The sequence below is a fragment of the Terrapene carolina genome, unplaced genomic scaffold (genome assembly GCF_002925995.2).
Source record: "Terrapene carolina triunguis isolate 2854851 unplaced genomic scaffold, T_m_triunguis-2.0 Scaffold53, whole genome shotgun sequence".
In the NCBI taxonomy this organism is placed as follows: domain Eukaryota; kingdom Metazoa; phylum Chordata; order Testudines; family Emydidae; genus Terrapene; species Terrapene triunguis.
In genome coordinates, this window is record NW_020664404.1 from 19,418,512 (window position 1) to 19,433,158 (window position 14,647).

At 39.6% G+C, this 14,647-nt stretch overlaps 1 protein-coding gene across 1 annotated transcript in view; it reads right to left on the minus strand.

Moving 5' to 3' along the window:
- Nucleotides 1-14,647, minus strand: part of PIGN (phosphatidylinositol glycan anchor biosynthesis class N) — a 175,233-nt gene that overhangs the window by 12,304 nt on the left and 148,282 nt on the right. The window contains exons 24-28 of the mRNA XM_026658519.2: nt 14,079-14,134; nt 13,416-13,491; nt 11,872-11,945; nt 7,388-7,430; nt 4,119-4,171 (exon numbers count right to left, since the gene is read on the minus strand). Coding sequence (XP_026514304.1) covers nt 4,119-4,171; nt 7,388-7,430; nt 11,872-11,945; nt 13,416-13,491; nt 14,079-14,134 — 302 coding nt within the window. The remainder of the gene's footprint in view (nt 1-4,118; nt 4,172-7,387; nt 7,431-11,871; nt 11,946-13,415; nt 13,492-14,078; nt 14,135-14,647) is intronic.

A 14,647-nucleotide genomic window follows, 5' to 3' on the forward strand; every position in this document is an offset into this window, starting at 1 on the left:
AAGTTTTACGTTAGTAAAACCAATTAAAAAAAACCAAACCTATGAACTCCTCCTTGCAAAACAAATTCAAATCACCTTGGATCTGAATATTAAATGAGAGAATGGAAACTTTCTAAAAGACAGTAAACAAATAAGGTAGTTGACAGTTTACTGAGCAGGGGGAATCTGTGAAACTGACAATTTACTGAGCATTGTGCCATAGGGATCAATGTGAAGATCTGCTGTCACTTAACATCTTCATTAATGATCTGGAAGAAGGGAGTAAAAAACAGCAGCCTCATTAAATTCACAAATGATACTTAATTGGTAGAGGATGCAAACACCAGTGAGGACAGAGACATTGCAAGGTTAGAAATGCAGATAGGACAAAGATAAAATTATTTGCCATTTGGGAAAATTCAAGCTAATACATATGTAGTTTTTGTGGAGTTCATTAAACCTCAACTAAACCGTTGTGACCTCCATCCTTCATTTAAGATAGCTGTGAGAGAAACCTAAGCGGCCTCACCTCAGACAAAGAGGATATATGCCAGTCATCCAGTAATTTGGACTTTTGTGGGTCAGGGTCTGTGCAAGACACAGAGAGACAGAAGCTTAAGCTGAAGACCCAGATAGAGGCAGAATCAGAGGAGGAAAAAAGGCCAACCACACACAGCCTGGAAAGAATGCGTGTGGCCCTAAAAGAAGCCTAGAGAGATGTTGTGGGTCAGAATATAGGCTGAAAGAGTTTGGTGCTAGGAGCAAGGAAGTGGTGTCCTGTGTTTGGTTCCTCCTGTGTTTGGAGAAGCAGGGCTTTGGTATTTTGTTTGATGCAGAATCGATCATAAATTCCTTGTCGCTCTAGGAACAGCCTACAGGTCTCCAAACTTTAACTAGCTGTTCATATCAAAAGGGGTAACATAACCATAGGTACAAAATGGGAGGGAGGAGAAACATGGGAAACTGGTGTGATAGTGGCCAGCAAATCAGATATGGATATAGTATCTGCAATGGGATATGGCAGTAGGAAAGACAAATGCAATTTCAGGCACACACACTTTATATCTGAAGAAGGATGTAATGCTGTAGTCTCTTTCTATAGAACTCTGGTGAGACCACTCCTGGAATACTGGACTCAGTTCAGGATAGTTCCCTTTCAAAGAGATATGGACAAACTGGAGGGAGATTAGGGAAGACTGAATAGTTTGAGGGTGGTGATTTGACTTGTGAATTAAAATAAAAATAATACTCTTGGCAAAACAACAATGTTGATGGGATTGAAGGGAAATAATTACAACTATGTTGATGTTCTCGAAATGTACACATACTGTACAAAGGCCACGCTTACTCTCTTCCTGGGGTTTGGCTTTATTGGTAACTCAGATAACAGTGACAGAACATGAACCTCATACAAAGCTTTCTCTCCAAGTTTAGGTGTTCCCTAGGGTCTCCCTGAAGGAGTTTCCCTCTTACAGTCATTCCAACCCCCTTCAATACTCCTAGATTGCTTGCATAAGCTGTAACCTCAGAAGCAATTACTCTGCATTAGAGCTGGTTGGTTTGGAAAAAAAGAAGAGAAATTTTGCAAGCTTTTCTTTGTGCTTGTGCCACAGACAAAGATTAAAGGAGGAGCTGATAATGACCCTTATATAGTTGCCTAACACTCTCCTTTATAAAAGATTCTTGCAACCTTTTTTTTCAGAAGCTCTAATACCTTATTGTTTGCAAAAGGCCTTTGAAATTGACAGGGGGTAAAGCCCTCAGGTTAGAGAAGAGTCTTTTCTTTGTCCCATAAATTTCTATCCAGGTTTTGATGAGATATAAACTATCGAAAATCACGATTTACATACTCACACTTGCATTTCTCAGAAAAATTTGTGCAGCATCCAAATAATAAGTGAACATGGATGTTCCAAGGCTAGGCTCATGCTACTACCAAAGCAGCTGTAGAGGGAGGGACGGGATAAAGTGAGGCAAGATTATCCTCTTCCCCCACCCTCCCTGGCAGTCTTCCTGAACCCAACATGTGGCCCCTGTGGTCCAACCCTTCTCTGCAATAACCGCCTTCTCCTGTATTTAGTTTTGTAGTGGCAGAGGTCTATGCTCAGTGCTGAAGATTCAGGGTTCAAAACACCACTGATGATGCATGGGGGGGGGGGGGAGACACTGTTTCAGTTGTACATAATAATTCACCTTTTTTCTTAAAACCCTTAGGAAGTTACATACAAAAAGACTACATTGAAAAAATGTAATTTAGGTTGCAAAGCCAAGTACTCAAAAGTCAGAAAATGCAAATTAAGGTTGCCTGTGCATTCTGCCTCATTGTGCATATTGATACAATCTTTAATTACACGGCCACATATGATCTTTTCCACAGGACTCTTAACTCACTCATTAGACAGGATGTATACACAAAGGGGCAGAATACAGGTTGCATGTAATCAGCTCCCGGATGGCACCCCTCACCTCCTGCACCAAATGTAATGTGGCAGAGCAGAGATTCAGGCCAAGGGAGGTACAAGAGCATGGAACAGCTCTAAATGCTATGCTCTGAAAAGCATAGAAAAAATAAGGTGGTTGACTTTTCATATTTTTGAGAGGTTATTTTTTTTTGTTCAGTCAAACCAATCTGTACTTTTGCTCACTGAATCCTACAAGTCCTATTATGACACTAACATTCTTGTCACCATAAACAGGGCATCCCTGAGGTCTTTCACATCTCTCTAGAAATTCATTTCTAAGGCTAGGTCTACACTACAGCGGGGTTCCGACCTAAGATACGCAACTTCAGCTACGTGAATACCGTAGCTGAAGTTGCGTATTTTAGGTCGGCTTACCTGGCGGTGAGGACGGGGGAAAGCTGACCGCTGCCGCGCTGCCGCCAACTCCGCTGCCGCCTCTTGTCGAGGTGGATTTCCGGAGTCGACGGCAGAGCGATCAGGGATCGATTTTACCGCGTCCTCACGAGACGCGGTAAGTCGATCCCCGATAAACCGATTGCTACCCGCCGGATCGGCGGGTAGTGAAGACGTAGCCTAGGTCCACGTGTGAAGTTAAAGGACCAAAGGAAGAGACCATCTACTCAATCATAAATTGAGAACATGGAAGTATGATGGTAAAATACTCTTTCCACTATTTAACCTACTCACACTGGGAACTTTGGAAATGTGGCTAAGAGCAAAGGCTCAAACAGCCTGAAAATAGGTGGGAGGGAGGGGGAAGAGAAGAGTCAATATACTCGACACAGCATGCAAAATATTAATAAGTCACTGTTGAAACCCTTATTCAAATAAAAGTTGATGTGATAATTGGCAGGGTTTATAATGCAACATAGTTTCTACTAAAGACAGACTAGCAAGCTATTTCCATGATTTACTTAGGTATTTCTAATACTACTTAGGAAATCTACATCTGAAATTTGCACTCTTAATGAAATACTTCCTTCCATTCTGGGTATGCTGGTTTGTTGTTGCAGGAGTGGCCACAAATAAGGCTCTGTGGCCCTTACGCTGCACTGGAGTCTATGCTGGGGAGACTAGCATAGATCACAAAGGAGGACTTGGGGGGGGAAGGGGGGAATGAGAGTGTCTATATTAGTCAGAGCCCTGATTTCTGTGACAAAAACTGTGACTTACTTTTCTTCCCCATGAAAAGCCATGGTATTTGTCATCCTTTCCAGCATGATTCCTGCATAAATTTGGATCTATAAATGTACAATGTAGGAGTGTATGGGGTTTTAAATAGTTGCCAAGTATTAAATGATTTTATACAATTTTTATTGTAAAATAAAAGATTTGACTTCTCATAATTTCCAACGATAAACAATAAGAGTAATATAAAAATTGTGTGCCATGCCTCTTCTACTTTAAAAAAAAACATATTTTTTGCCATGCTAAATCCATGAATTTCCCCACTTTTAGTCATGACAGCCAACGAATATTAAACATGAGTTCTATGATGATGACGACATTACTAGGAGTGGGGAAAACAGCAATGAAACACTTGCTTTGGGGGAGAAGGGCAAGCAGTTGGAAAGAATTACAGGAACACTAACAGATAAATAATAACTGACTAATCTTTGGCAACTACCAACCTGAGGCTATCCTTTTAAGAAAGCACTGGAGGCAGATATACTGTACCTTGTTCCGATATCCAGCCAGCTTCCATAATCTTTAACCAAAAAGAAGAAGTGCTGTGAAATAAGAAAATAATGTTGTTTAGTATATAAACATTGCACAACTTGAAAGACAAGACTAAAACCAATGTTTTCAGGTTGTTTACTCCAGGTTTCTAACTTTTCAAGTGGAACAAGGGCAAGACCTTTCAAGGAATGTTTATTTGGACTAAACTAAACAATATTCTAGGAGCCAGTGGAATCAAACGCAAACAGCTAAAGAGGAACAAAGGCTGACTAGTTCTATCAAGATGTGCTCTGAAAAGCACAAAGGATTTCTAATAGAGAATATTCTTCAAGAGAAGACGCCCCCAAACAACTTTATTGTTTGGAATACTGGTTCTCAAATTTGGCAGTGACCTCAGGATAGGCTGCATAGCTGTTTTATAGGGACTCTAGCACAGATATTGTGTATGACCTTGGGTAACTCAGTCTCTCTCTGTGCCTCAGTTCTTCATCTGCAAGATGGGAATAATAGTACTTCCCTATCTCACAGGTATGTTGTGAGGATAAATTACACTAAAGAGTGCAAGGTGCTCAGCTACTATGATAATTGAAGCCATATAACTACGTAAAATAGATTTTTAAAAAAATTTGTCCTGATTTACAGAACACCTCCATAAAGCAAACAGGTGACTTAATTAGCATAAGCAGATACTCAGCAGGGAGGACTGTGCAACTCATAATTTTTCATTTTATATATATATATATATATATACACACATATATATGCACACACACACACACACACACACAATGCTCTTCGGTTTTTTGTTTAGTATGTGAAATTATCAATTTTATATGGACTGAATGTCAATATTTTCCCACCCATGGCCATCACTACCAAATTTAAATAATTAACCATTACTATACATTGCATTGTGGGGGAATTGGGTGAAACAACAAGAAGGATTCTGGGATGGAGCCTAAAGGGACCTGGGATATAGAGTAACGGAAGAAAAAGTGTGTGTCATGTTGGGGTCACAGGTGAAAATGTTTGAGAAGCTGTTTTACAACACAGAGAATGTGTATATTTGTCCGCTTTGAGATACACAGATACCTCAGTCCCTCTGACTTTCCCCATCCACACCTAGTGTGATGTCACCCTGTTCTTTACCTTTTACCCCTAAGCAAAATAAGAGCCAGGAGAAAAACCAAGATCCTCCCAACTCCCTACGAAGCAACAGAAAAAAAACTTGCTCTGACCTCTCCTTCTTGCTCACCCCACCCCACTGAGTGGCTAAAGAGTTTCATCCCAGGGCCTGATTCACACAGTTACCAAGCCCTGGCTGCCTGGTCTCCCCTTTTCCTACCAATTAGACAGTCCTGTGTGACCTGTCCTTCCCTAATGACTCTCAGGCTAGATACACAAGTTGGGAAACGGCAGCATGGAGAAGTGGGTCATGTCCTGTCAGTGAAGGCGGTGCAAGATTCATCAGAAGCAGAGATTTAGGGGAGGTAAGGACTAGCATCGCCTCCCAGTGACCAGAAGCCCTCTTTCCCATCTCTCACACACAACAATCTTTAGTGACCAACAAAAAACTTTAGCAATTAGCTGATGTACACCTTAGGTTAAACTAGTTTCTTAAAGATTATTTCAGACAGAAACCGGGGCAGAAGATTAAAATCAGAGACTCCACCATCTGAAAAGGAGCATTTAAAGCTGGTGGGTTTAGTACAGCAAACCTTTAAAAAAATAAACTCAAAAGCTACTTTAAATTTTTAACAACTGTTCATATTTGAAAATCTTTCATGAGAGAGAACAACAGAATAATGATTCTCGATACTCTCCCTGAAGCGAGGTATGTAAGGAACTCAATGCATTTAAAGGATCACCCTGAAAATCTGCTGTATTTATACTGTATTTATAATGCAAGTTTAGCAAATAACTCCTTATTCAAATAAGTACGTCCAACTCTTTTGACTTCTTCTTAGAATTTGGATGCTACCATTACTAACTATGTGGTCAAACACCATTCTGGGTATATGCAGACAAATGAACTTGCGCCTGCAAGGTTCACCGAGTAATATCACAACAAAAGAAGACTCCACACAGTGGCTGCATTAAGTGTTTGGTAAGAATAAGAACCATTACCCATTTCACTTCATTTTTGTTTCTATAGTCATCTTCTTTGTTTCATAAATATATAGATGTGTATATGTATATACATAGACCACACACACAATGTCTGCATGTCAAAACTCTGTAGTTCATTGCATATCTGTAGTTTATTAATATTTTAATTCTTTTCCTACTGAAATTATTAAATAAAAAACCAGTTTATAATAAATCTGTATGTGAAAACTAGATAAAAATACTTCTAGGACTTCTAGGATCCAGCCTGCTTGTTACTCTAAGATCAAACTAGACATGCTGATGTCTTGTATCTGCTATTTCTCTTATATGGTAAAACTTCTTAAACCACACTGCAATGTGAAATTACATAACACAAACAGCAGGTTTTGTCACTTTGAAGTATATCTTCCAAAACAGAATGTGGGAAGTGAGAGCAAAAATAGTACAACTCCCTGCCTACTGCTTTGAGCATGTTTCCATTCCAGTCATGGTATAATATAGCAATGCACTGCTATTGTCGAAGGCACTTTTTGGGGAATTAATTGTGTCACTTTAAATTTATAAAGGTTTTTTTTTTTTAAAAGATGTCTCTATTTAAATTATTTTGACCATGAGTCTACAATTGGCTGGGGTGAATTTTCCCCACTGCCTCACACGAAGGATACAATTGCTCTACAAAAGATACCTCTCATATATTTTCCAGCCCTCCGCTGATAATTCTGACAACAGGTTTGAAAAATCAGTTCAGTGTCTGACACATTTCTCTCTCTCTCTTGTTTTTTTTCTGGCAGCAGGCAAAAAACTGCTGAAAAATTATCTAGACCAGGCACCCAGGTAAATCTGGCATTCCCTTCTGCTCTCATACTTTTAATTTGAACATTTGATTTGCAATACATTAAAAACCAGGTTTAAAACAGCAGAGTGAAAGAAATGAAGTAAAAAAGAATTACACCTCTTAAGAAGCATTCCTTACATGACATACAAAGCATGAAGATGGGGATTTTTATCTGTAAATTATACCAGGATTTTGATTCAATTCACTGCCCTAGTTCTAAAAACTTTGAAGTCTGAAACTAATTCAGATATCTCTTGATTGAATTAGCTGAGCACTCTGCTTTCTTGATCTTATTTGTACAGAATGTCCAATGGTAGCTTACCAAAGCCATAAGGTCTGAAATCACAAGAACGATGAGGAAAAGGCTGCAAAAAAGGAGAGACCATAATTCTTAACTCATAGCCACAGACACAATTACAAAGTTATTAGAACCCCAAGTATAAATATGAATTAATATAGGATATGACTTCTTGCAGCTGGCTTTTTCATTCTCTGAGAGATACGTTTCCAATGCACTTCATGGGAGAAGTTAACACACAAAACAAGGCTGATATGCCTAACATGTTTGGAACATATAATTTTATCATGACGCTTTGAAAAGAGACTTATTCATTAATGTAATTACAGTTTCACAATAGGGTACCCCAAAAGTGAGTTATTTACCAGCAAACCTGAGTGGCTTGTCAAATGATAAGTGCTGCTATTTTAAAAGAAAATTAAAAACAGTTTAAAAATCATGGCATCTGTAACTGTGTATACCGTGAATGCACAGTGGGTGACATCCACTCCTTGCAGCACAAGGCCTATGCACCACTTCAAACCCTCAGAGTAGGAAGGCTTGGAATCTCCAGAAGGATTCAAGAATGACAAAAATGCTTGTGAGCATAAAATTATCTTGAATATTCTTCAAAAAGAGCTGATCGAATCTGTGCTGACAAACCAGTCTTACTGGGTGGACAGCTGCTAAATGAGATTACATGAGCCGCTCCTCCAACTCCTTGACTGACTGAGAGTAAAAGTGCTCCAGAAGTTGCCAAAAGCTTTGGGGGAGTGCTCCTAAATCCCTTGAATGCACAAAAACCCAGGAGTGTGAACCTACAGTATGTAGGATTACTTTTGGAAAAGTAGATTTCAGTAAGTAAAATGACTAAGAGGGAGGAAATAGAGCTAATAAAGCTTTTTCATTTTCTAAATATTTTACTCTGTACATTAAGTTTTTGAAGTAGTAGTTCACATGAAAACAGTTATTAATGACTGGCTTGTCAGTTAATGGCATTAGAGCAATGCTGCAAAAAGCTGACCCACTAGCAGGCAGGTCATTAACTATAATAGTTTAATTTATACAGCATTATCATTATAAAATATAATCAATCAAACTTCATTAGAAAACATCATATCATAGTGCTCTGCAAGCATCTGCTAGTGGGCCCTAAAAACTGATTTATCCCTTTGAGAAAACTGAATTTAGTGCTATATTTTCTAGCACTTTCTTGATACATCAATTATGCTTCATTAGTTAATAAAGATGTGGCAAATTCACTATTTTCTGATTCGTCTACAAGCATCTTTTCCATTGGAAACTTAGTATTGATTTAAATAGCCAGCGATGTCACAATCTTGCAATATCTAGCAAGCGCTGAGCTAAGGTACCACATTGACGGGAGATGTATAAGAGCCTACACAGACAGAATATTCTCATGAAGAGCATGAAGTATGCTTCCAACAATGAGCAGAGAGACTGAGAAGCTATTCATGTGACTAGCAAAAAACTCGCCTCTTGACAGGTACAAACATACCTACCTGGAATGCAGCAAGGATTTCATAAAAGAAGAACAATGCTAATCTCAGTGCTCTCTTTTCAAAAAGAGAAAGTTAAAAGAACACTATTCCGGTTGCAAAGACAAGCCCTTGGAAGTTAGGAAATGCCAGAATTAAGGTTGCCTGTGGAACTTTAATTCGCCCCCTTTGTGCATATGCATTCTGACACAGTCTTTAATTAAATGATCACAAGCTTTTTTTCCCATAGAACTTATGTCCCATTTAGTGCAGAGGATGGACCTATTCAGGGGAGTATTAGGATTGTGTTGCAAAGGGGGCTGTTGTCATATCAGAAGCTGGAAGGCATATTGTGAATGAAGCAGGGGGCGGCAGAAAGAGAAAGGATGGTCTCATGATTCAGGCAGTTAAATGTGGATCTGGAGAACTGGATTCTGGCCCTTCCACCGCCACCGAGTTCCTGTGTGAGGCTGGGCAAGTCACGTAAACCCGACTTTTCACAAGTCGTCACTAATTGCATGTTCTGCATTTTTTGGGTGCCCAACTTGAGACTCTGATGTCTGATTTGCAGAAGTGCTGAGCACTCACACCGGCAAATTGAGGAAGTGAAATCTGTGCTTTGAGTATATAATGGTAAGTACTCAGAAAAATCACATCTTCTTTGTCTCAGACTGAGCACTCAAAAAGAGTGGAAATGTTTTACCTTAATAATTGCCATACCTCAGCTCTCCATCTGTAAAACGGGGATAATAATGCCCTCTCACTTTACACGAGTGTTGTAGAGATTGACTGATTAACGTTTGTGAAGATACTATAACGATAAGCTCCATAGAAAAGCCCATGAGGATATTAATAATTCTCTTTTCAGGGCAAGGTTGGAATAATACGCAGTAAAATAAGGCCTGGGACCACAAACTGAACAGGCAGGGGTCCTGTGGAAAAAATACCATGTGAAATGTATTTAAAAATTATATCAGAATGCATACACACACGGGGTGATTAAAGTTGCACATGCAACCTTAATTCTGATATTTTCTAACTTCTGAGGGCTTGATTTTGCAATCTTACTAGCGTTCTTTTAATGTAGCTTTTTGTGTGTAATTCCTTACACAGGGTCATTGGCAGGGTTGGAACCTTTAGATCCACCACACAGACCTCTACCACTTGAGCTAATGGAGTAACTGCTAGTAGTAGGTTGATATCCTCTATGTTAGCCAGCACTATAGTGGGTGAGACATATGGGTTTCACATATATTTGCTGACAGCAGAGGAATGGTGAGACTCAGGAATCTGGGTTTCCATTCCAGGCTTTGGAGGGGAGTGTGCTCTAGTGGGCACAGACTTCTGCCTGTCCCTCCCAAGCTTAACCTCTTCTGCTGTTCTGTCCCTTACCCATCCGGGCTCCTCATCCTAGTCCCATTTTCCTTGCCTACCCAGTCCCAGTTTCCTCTTCTAAGGCTTCTCATTCCAGTTCAGTCTCCTTGCCAAGTGTGTACTAGTCTTCCCCTCTGGGTTTCTGTTCGGGTCCCAAACTCTACCCTGATTTAGGGGGGATAAGTGTCATGACTGGAATATTGGTATAGAGGAATATAGCTTGTGCAGGAAGGATAGGCAGAGTAAGAAGGGGGGAGATGTTGCAGAAGGAATATATAAGCTGTCAACTCCCAATGTCTCCTCCTTCCCACACCCAGTCCCAGTTCTGCCCTGCCAGTTCCCAGTCTGATCTCCCCACCCTCTCCATTGGCTCCCAATCCTTGTCTCTCTCCTCAGGCTCCTCATCCAATTTCAATCTCCCCTTCCCTCCCCACACACTCTCTCCTGGGCTCCTTGTCCCAGCCTCTTCATTGAGCCAGTCTCAGTTCTCCCCCAACACCCAGCTCATTGTTAAATCATTCTATTTCCCCCTTCTGCCCCCATCCTCCCCACTGGTTCCTAGTCCCAGCCTCCTTGTTCAGCTAGCTGTAGTCTCCCCCACCCCTCCCAGCCACTCGCCCAATCTCCGTGCTCAGCCCCCAGTCTGCTGGATCCCAGTCTGTTCACTGTTTCCTCTCCTGCTCCCAGTCCCAATCTCCTTGCCCCACCTGTCCCAGTCTTCCCTCTCCCTCAGCTCCCAGTCTCCTTGCCCAGTTGGACCCAGTCTTGTTTCTCTCTCCAACACCCATTTCAGTTCCAGTCTCATCAGTCTCCTTGTCTCAATCTACTCCTTTCCCCCCCCACATCTGGCTTTTCTCCCTTCTGCAATTGAACTAGACGTCTTTCTCCGCCATTCTGCTCTCAGTGACCCCAAATCCATAATGACAGTGTCTGTTCAAAGACTTTTTAAAAAAATGCAATTTGTGGTAAGGTCAGTGCTACAAAGTTTTAATTTAGCTGGCTTGTACATACAGACGTTCCCCGGGTTACGCAAACCCGCACTTACGGAAAAAGTTCCGTAAGCTTTTGGGGGTGGGGGAGGAGGGCAGAGGGGTGTAATTGTCGGGTATACGTCCCCGACTTACGCAAAATTCAACTTACGCAAGACGTTATGGAACGGAATGCTTGCATAAGTCAGGGAGCGTCTGTATATTTTAAATAAACAATATTTGTACTATATGGAGAGACGCAATTTAAAATATGAAATTCTAATTTAAATATTGCTTACTTTTTCTACATTAAGACAAAAGTTTGTTTGTTTGTTTGTATCTTTTGTGTTTTAAATGCAGAAAACTAAATGTTTGATAATTCATACTGGGCCAAACTTTAAAATCCACAATAATTTTATACTCATTTGTTACTGAGGCAAATTCCCACTGAAGTTAAGGAAGTTTCAGCCTGTGTAAGGAGTGAGCAAAAAGTGAGCTAAGTCATCAGAGTGGATCATTGGTTAGTTAGTCTGAGATCTGATAAATCCAAATTCTTTCAAAGTGAGTGAACTGGTGTACAAATGGAGTCTGATTCAGGGTATTTCACATCCTTACTAATTATACTGTTTGGCTGATTTGCACAATCAAACCCACTCCATCTACTGCAGTAATATAACATTTGCTGTACCTTTTCGACGATAACTGGGTTGTGACTTGAACAGCTTCAAAAGCACATGACACAAGAACAAAAGGGATTACAATCTGTTTAAAACATAAATTGCATTATGGTTTAGAGCAACATTTGTAAAACAGCCTATCAGAACACCACTAATGGTCATGGAAACATTTTCCAGCTTTTCAAATTGCCATTATGGAAAGCTTCATTGTAGCACATGTTATAAAAATAAAATATTGGCAAAGAAAGGGTGAAAACTCATTTGGCAGAGAATATACTTAGTAAAATGATACAAAATCTATGGCCATGGCCTACCTGAAGTGAAAAACTATGAGGCACCATGAAACTCAATGATTAAAACATATTAATGATCCTTGTTTCAGCTGATCCAGTCTAGCATTCATGAGAAATATTTGAGCAATGCTGTAACACATAGAATTTGCAATAGTTTACGTGGTAGTTCCTGGAACTCCTAGTGTGAAAGGGTGATTTTAGCCCATGCACAAATGCCTGGATGTGGCAAGAACTGAGCCAAAAAAAGAATAAATACTTCACTCACTGTCCTCCAAGAAGACACAACTAAGTCAACCTGCACAACTTAATGAATTAAAAAAAATAACCTCTGAAATGTGTGCACTGCATTTTCTTTTTTTTAGAACTGACCCACACTTCTTCAAGGCTAGAAGTACACAAAGAATCCACCTTTTAAAGACTGAACCTGCCATTTCCCAGCTCCTGCCTTTACAGCTGTTGGAAAGTACAGGTTGGGATGCAGATGTGGTCACATCTGGGGCAGAAAGGCAGCTGCAGTTCTGCTAATGGTAAATACTGCCCAGCATCCAGCAGGTTTGGATTCAACAAAGCCCTGGACCAGACTCTGGTTGCTCCTCCAACCAAGTTTTCTCCTTGGGAAAAGAGGTGGCAGTGTGAACATATCACTGACTTTAGGCATAATCTAGCAGCAGGTTGTCTGCCCTGCTGTCCCTTAGTGCTGTCTAATGATTTCTGCCCTATATGTCATCAGAGAAGCACTCCTAAACCTTATCTTCAAACAGGGAATGACAGCATGGGCAGGGAAATGGGAAGTCCAATCTTTAAAAGACTATTTAATTTGTTTATTTAAAAAAAAAAAAGATACAGTTTGCAAAAATGACAATAGTAAAAAAAAAAATCAATACATTTCTATTTAATACAATCTGGATGGATGGAGATAATATATATTTCCCCCACTTTCATTTGGGTATTATAAACAATGGGGAAAACAATGTTTTAAGTTATTTAACAACATCTGTTCAATGCTTAAAATTCCTATTTAAATATAATAAAATATATTTATCATGAGTCAGTCATGTATTCTGTATACTGAAGTCAAACACCCTTTACGGGTTTTATTTTCAGAAATTCTGTAGAAGCAGATAGTTGCACACAGGATAAAATGGGTTAATGACTCTCAAAAACATATATATTCTGTAAATTGAAAAAGAATTCCTGCATGCATGATGTATTACTCATTAATCCGTTCTTTGAGAGAACTGCACAAAGATGCAATTACTAACCTTCCACACCAGCAAGCTTCCCATTATAAAGGGATTGAACACAGTCAGGAAGCAATAGATAGAGGCCGGGTCAAAACTATGAAAATAATAAAATAAAAATTATTAAAATGTATCATTGCAAACAGTATTTTCTATAAAAAAGCAGAACATTTCATTTTTCCTGCTAATGAGACATTTTAGATTTTGTTCAAAATATGAGCATGCAAGCCACTATTGTTCAATTACTATTGTCCAAGCCCAAGTACAGTATTACTTAGCCTATGTATCTCATAGATTCAAGGACTGGAAGGGACCTCGAGAGGTCATCGAGTCCAGTCCCCTGCCCTCATGGGCCAAATACTGTCTCAGCTTTTTCTATCTCTGTGATTATTTACAGCCCAATTCTTCAAGGTGCAGAGCTCTTCCTCAGGACTGAGTGCTCTCAACACCAACTAACACCAACTAATAATAGGAGTTAAGGCAACTCAGTATCTTGCAGGACTGGTCCCTTACACCAAATACCATAGAAAATAATACTTAAATACAACCACCACTAGATTATTACACTATTCTTATTATTTTGCTTATGTTGGACTGTTTTGCTAAGCATGTGCTATTTGAGTATTTTTTCCACTGTCTTCTCTTTTGTACTCAACTTCTCTCAACAGCATCAATAAGATTTACCTGTTAACAGAAGCTATATTTCCAGTACCAAAAAAAGCCGTCACGATGAAGAAAACCTAAATATGGCTAAGGAAAATCCAACACAAAAGTTACATAAAAGATCAAATAAAAACAACATGCTGAAAATTTCTTTTTCAATACCTGCGAATCCAGCACTATGAGAAGCTCATTTACTATTGTTATAGTTTTACATTACATTTAAAAGTATGAAATCAGATATCCTTGCCTGACTGAATTTTCAGATCCTGACTACGTCAATTCTGACAGAGGGGAGCTCATGTGCAAATCAGGTTAGTGACCGGTCTGCCCCAAAACCCATCTGAGAGACCTAGGGAGTCAGCATTTTTTCTTGTTCAACTTATGAAGTGGATACACTTCTTCATAACAATACAGTCACACATTCAAACGGATGCAGTTTTGTACATTTTAATGTGAGCGCTGCCCATATATCAATGTATACACATTTGTCTTTGTTGGGGAATTAGCTGTGGTTGTTGGTCTTAAAAATAAGACTAAATATTGCCAGCCTACCCTTCCACACTTTCATTGTCCAAATACCACAGCCCATC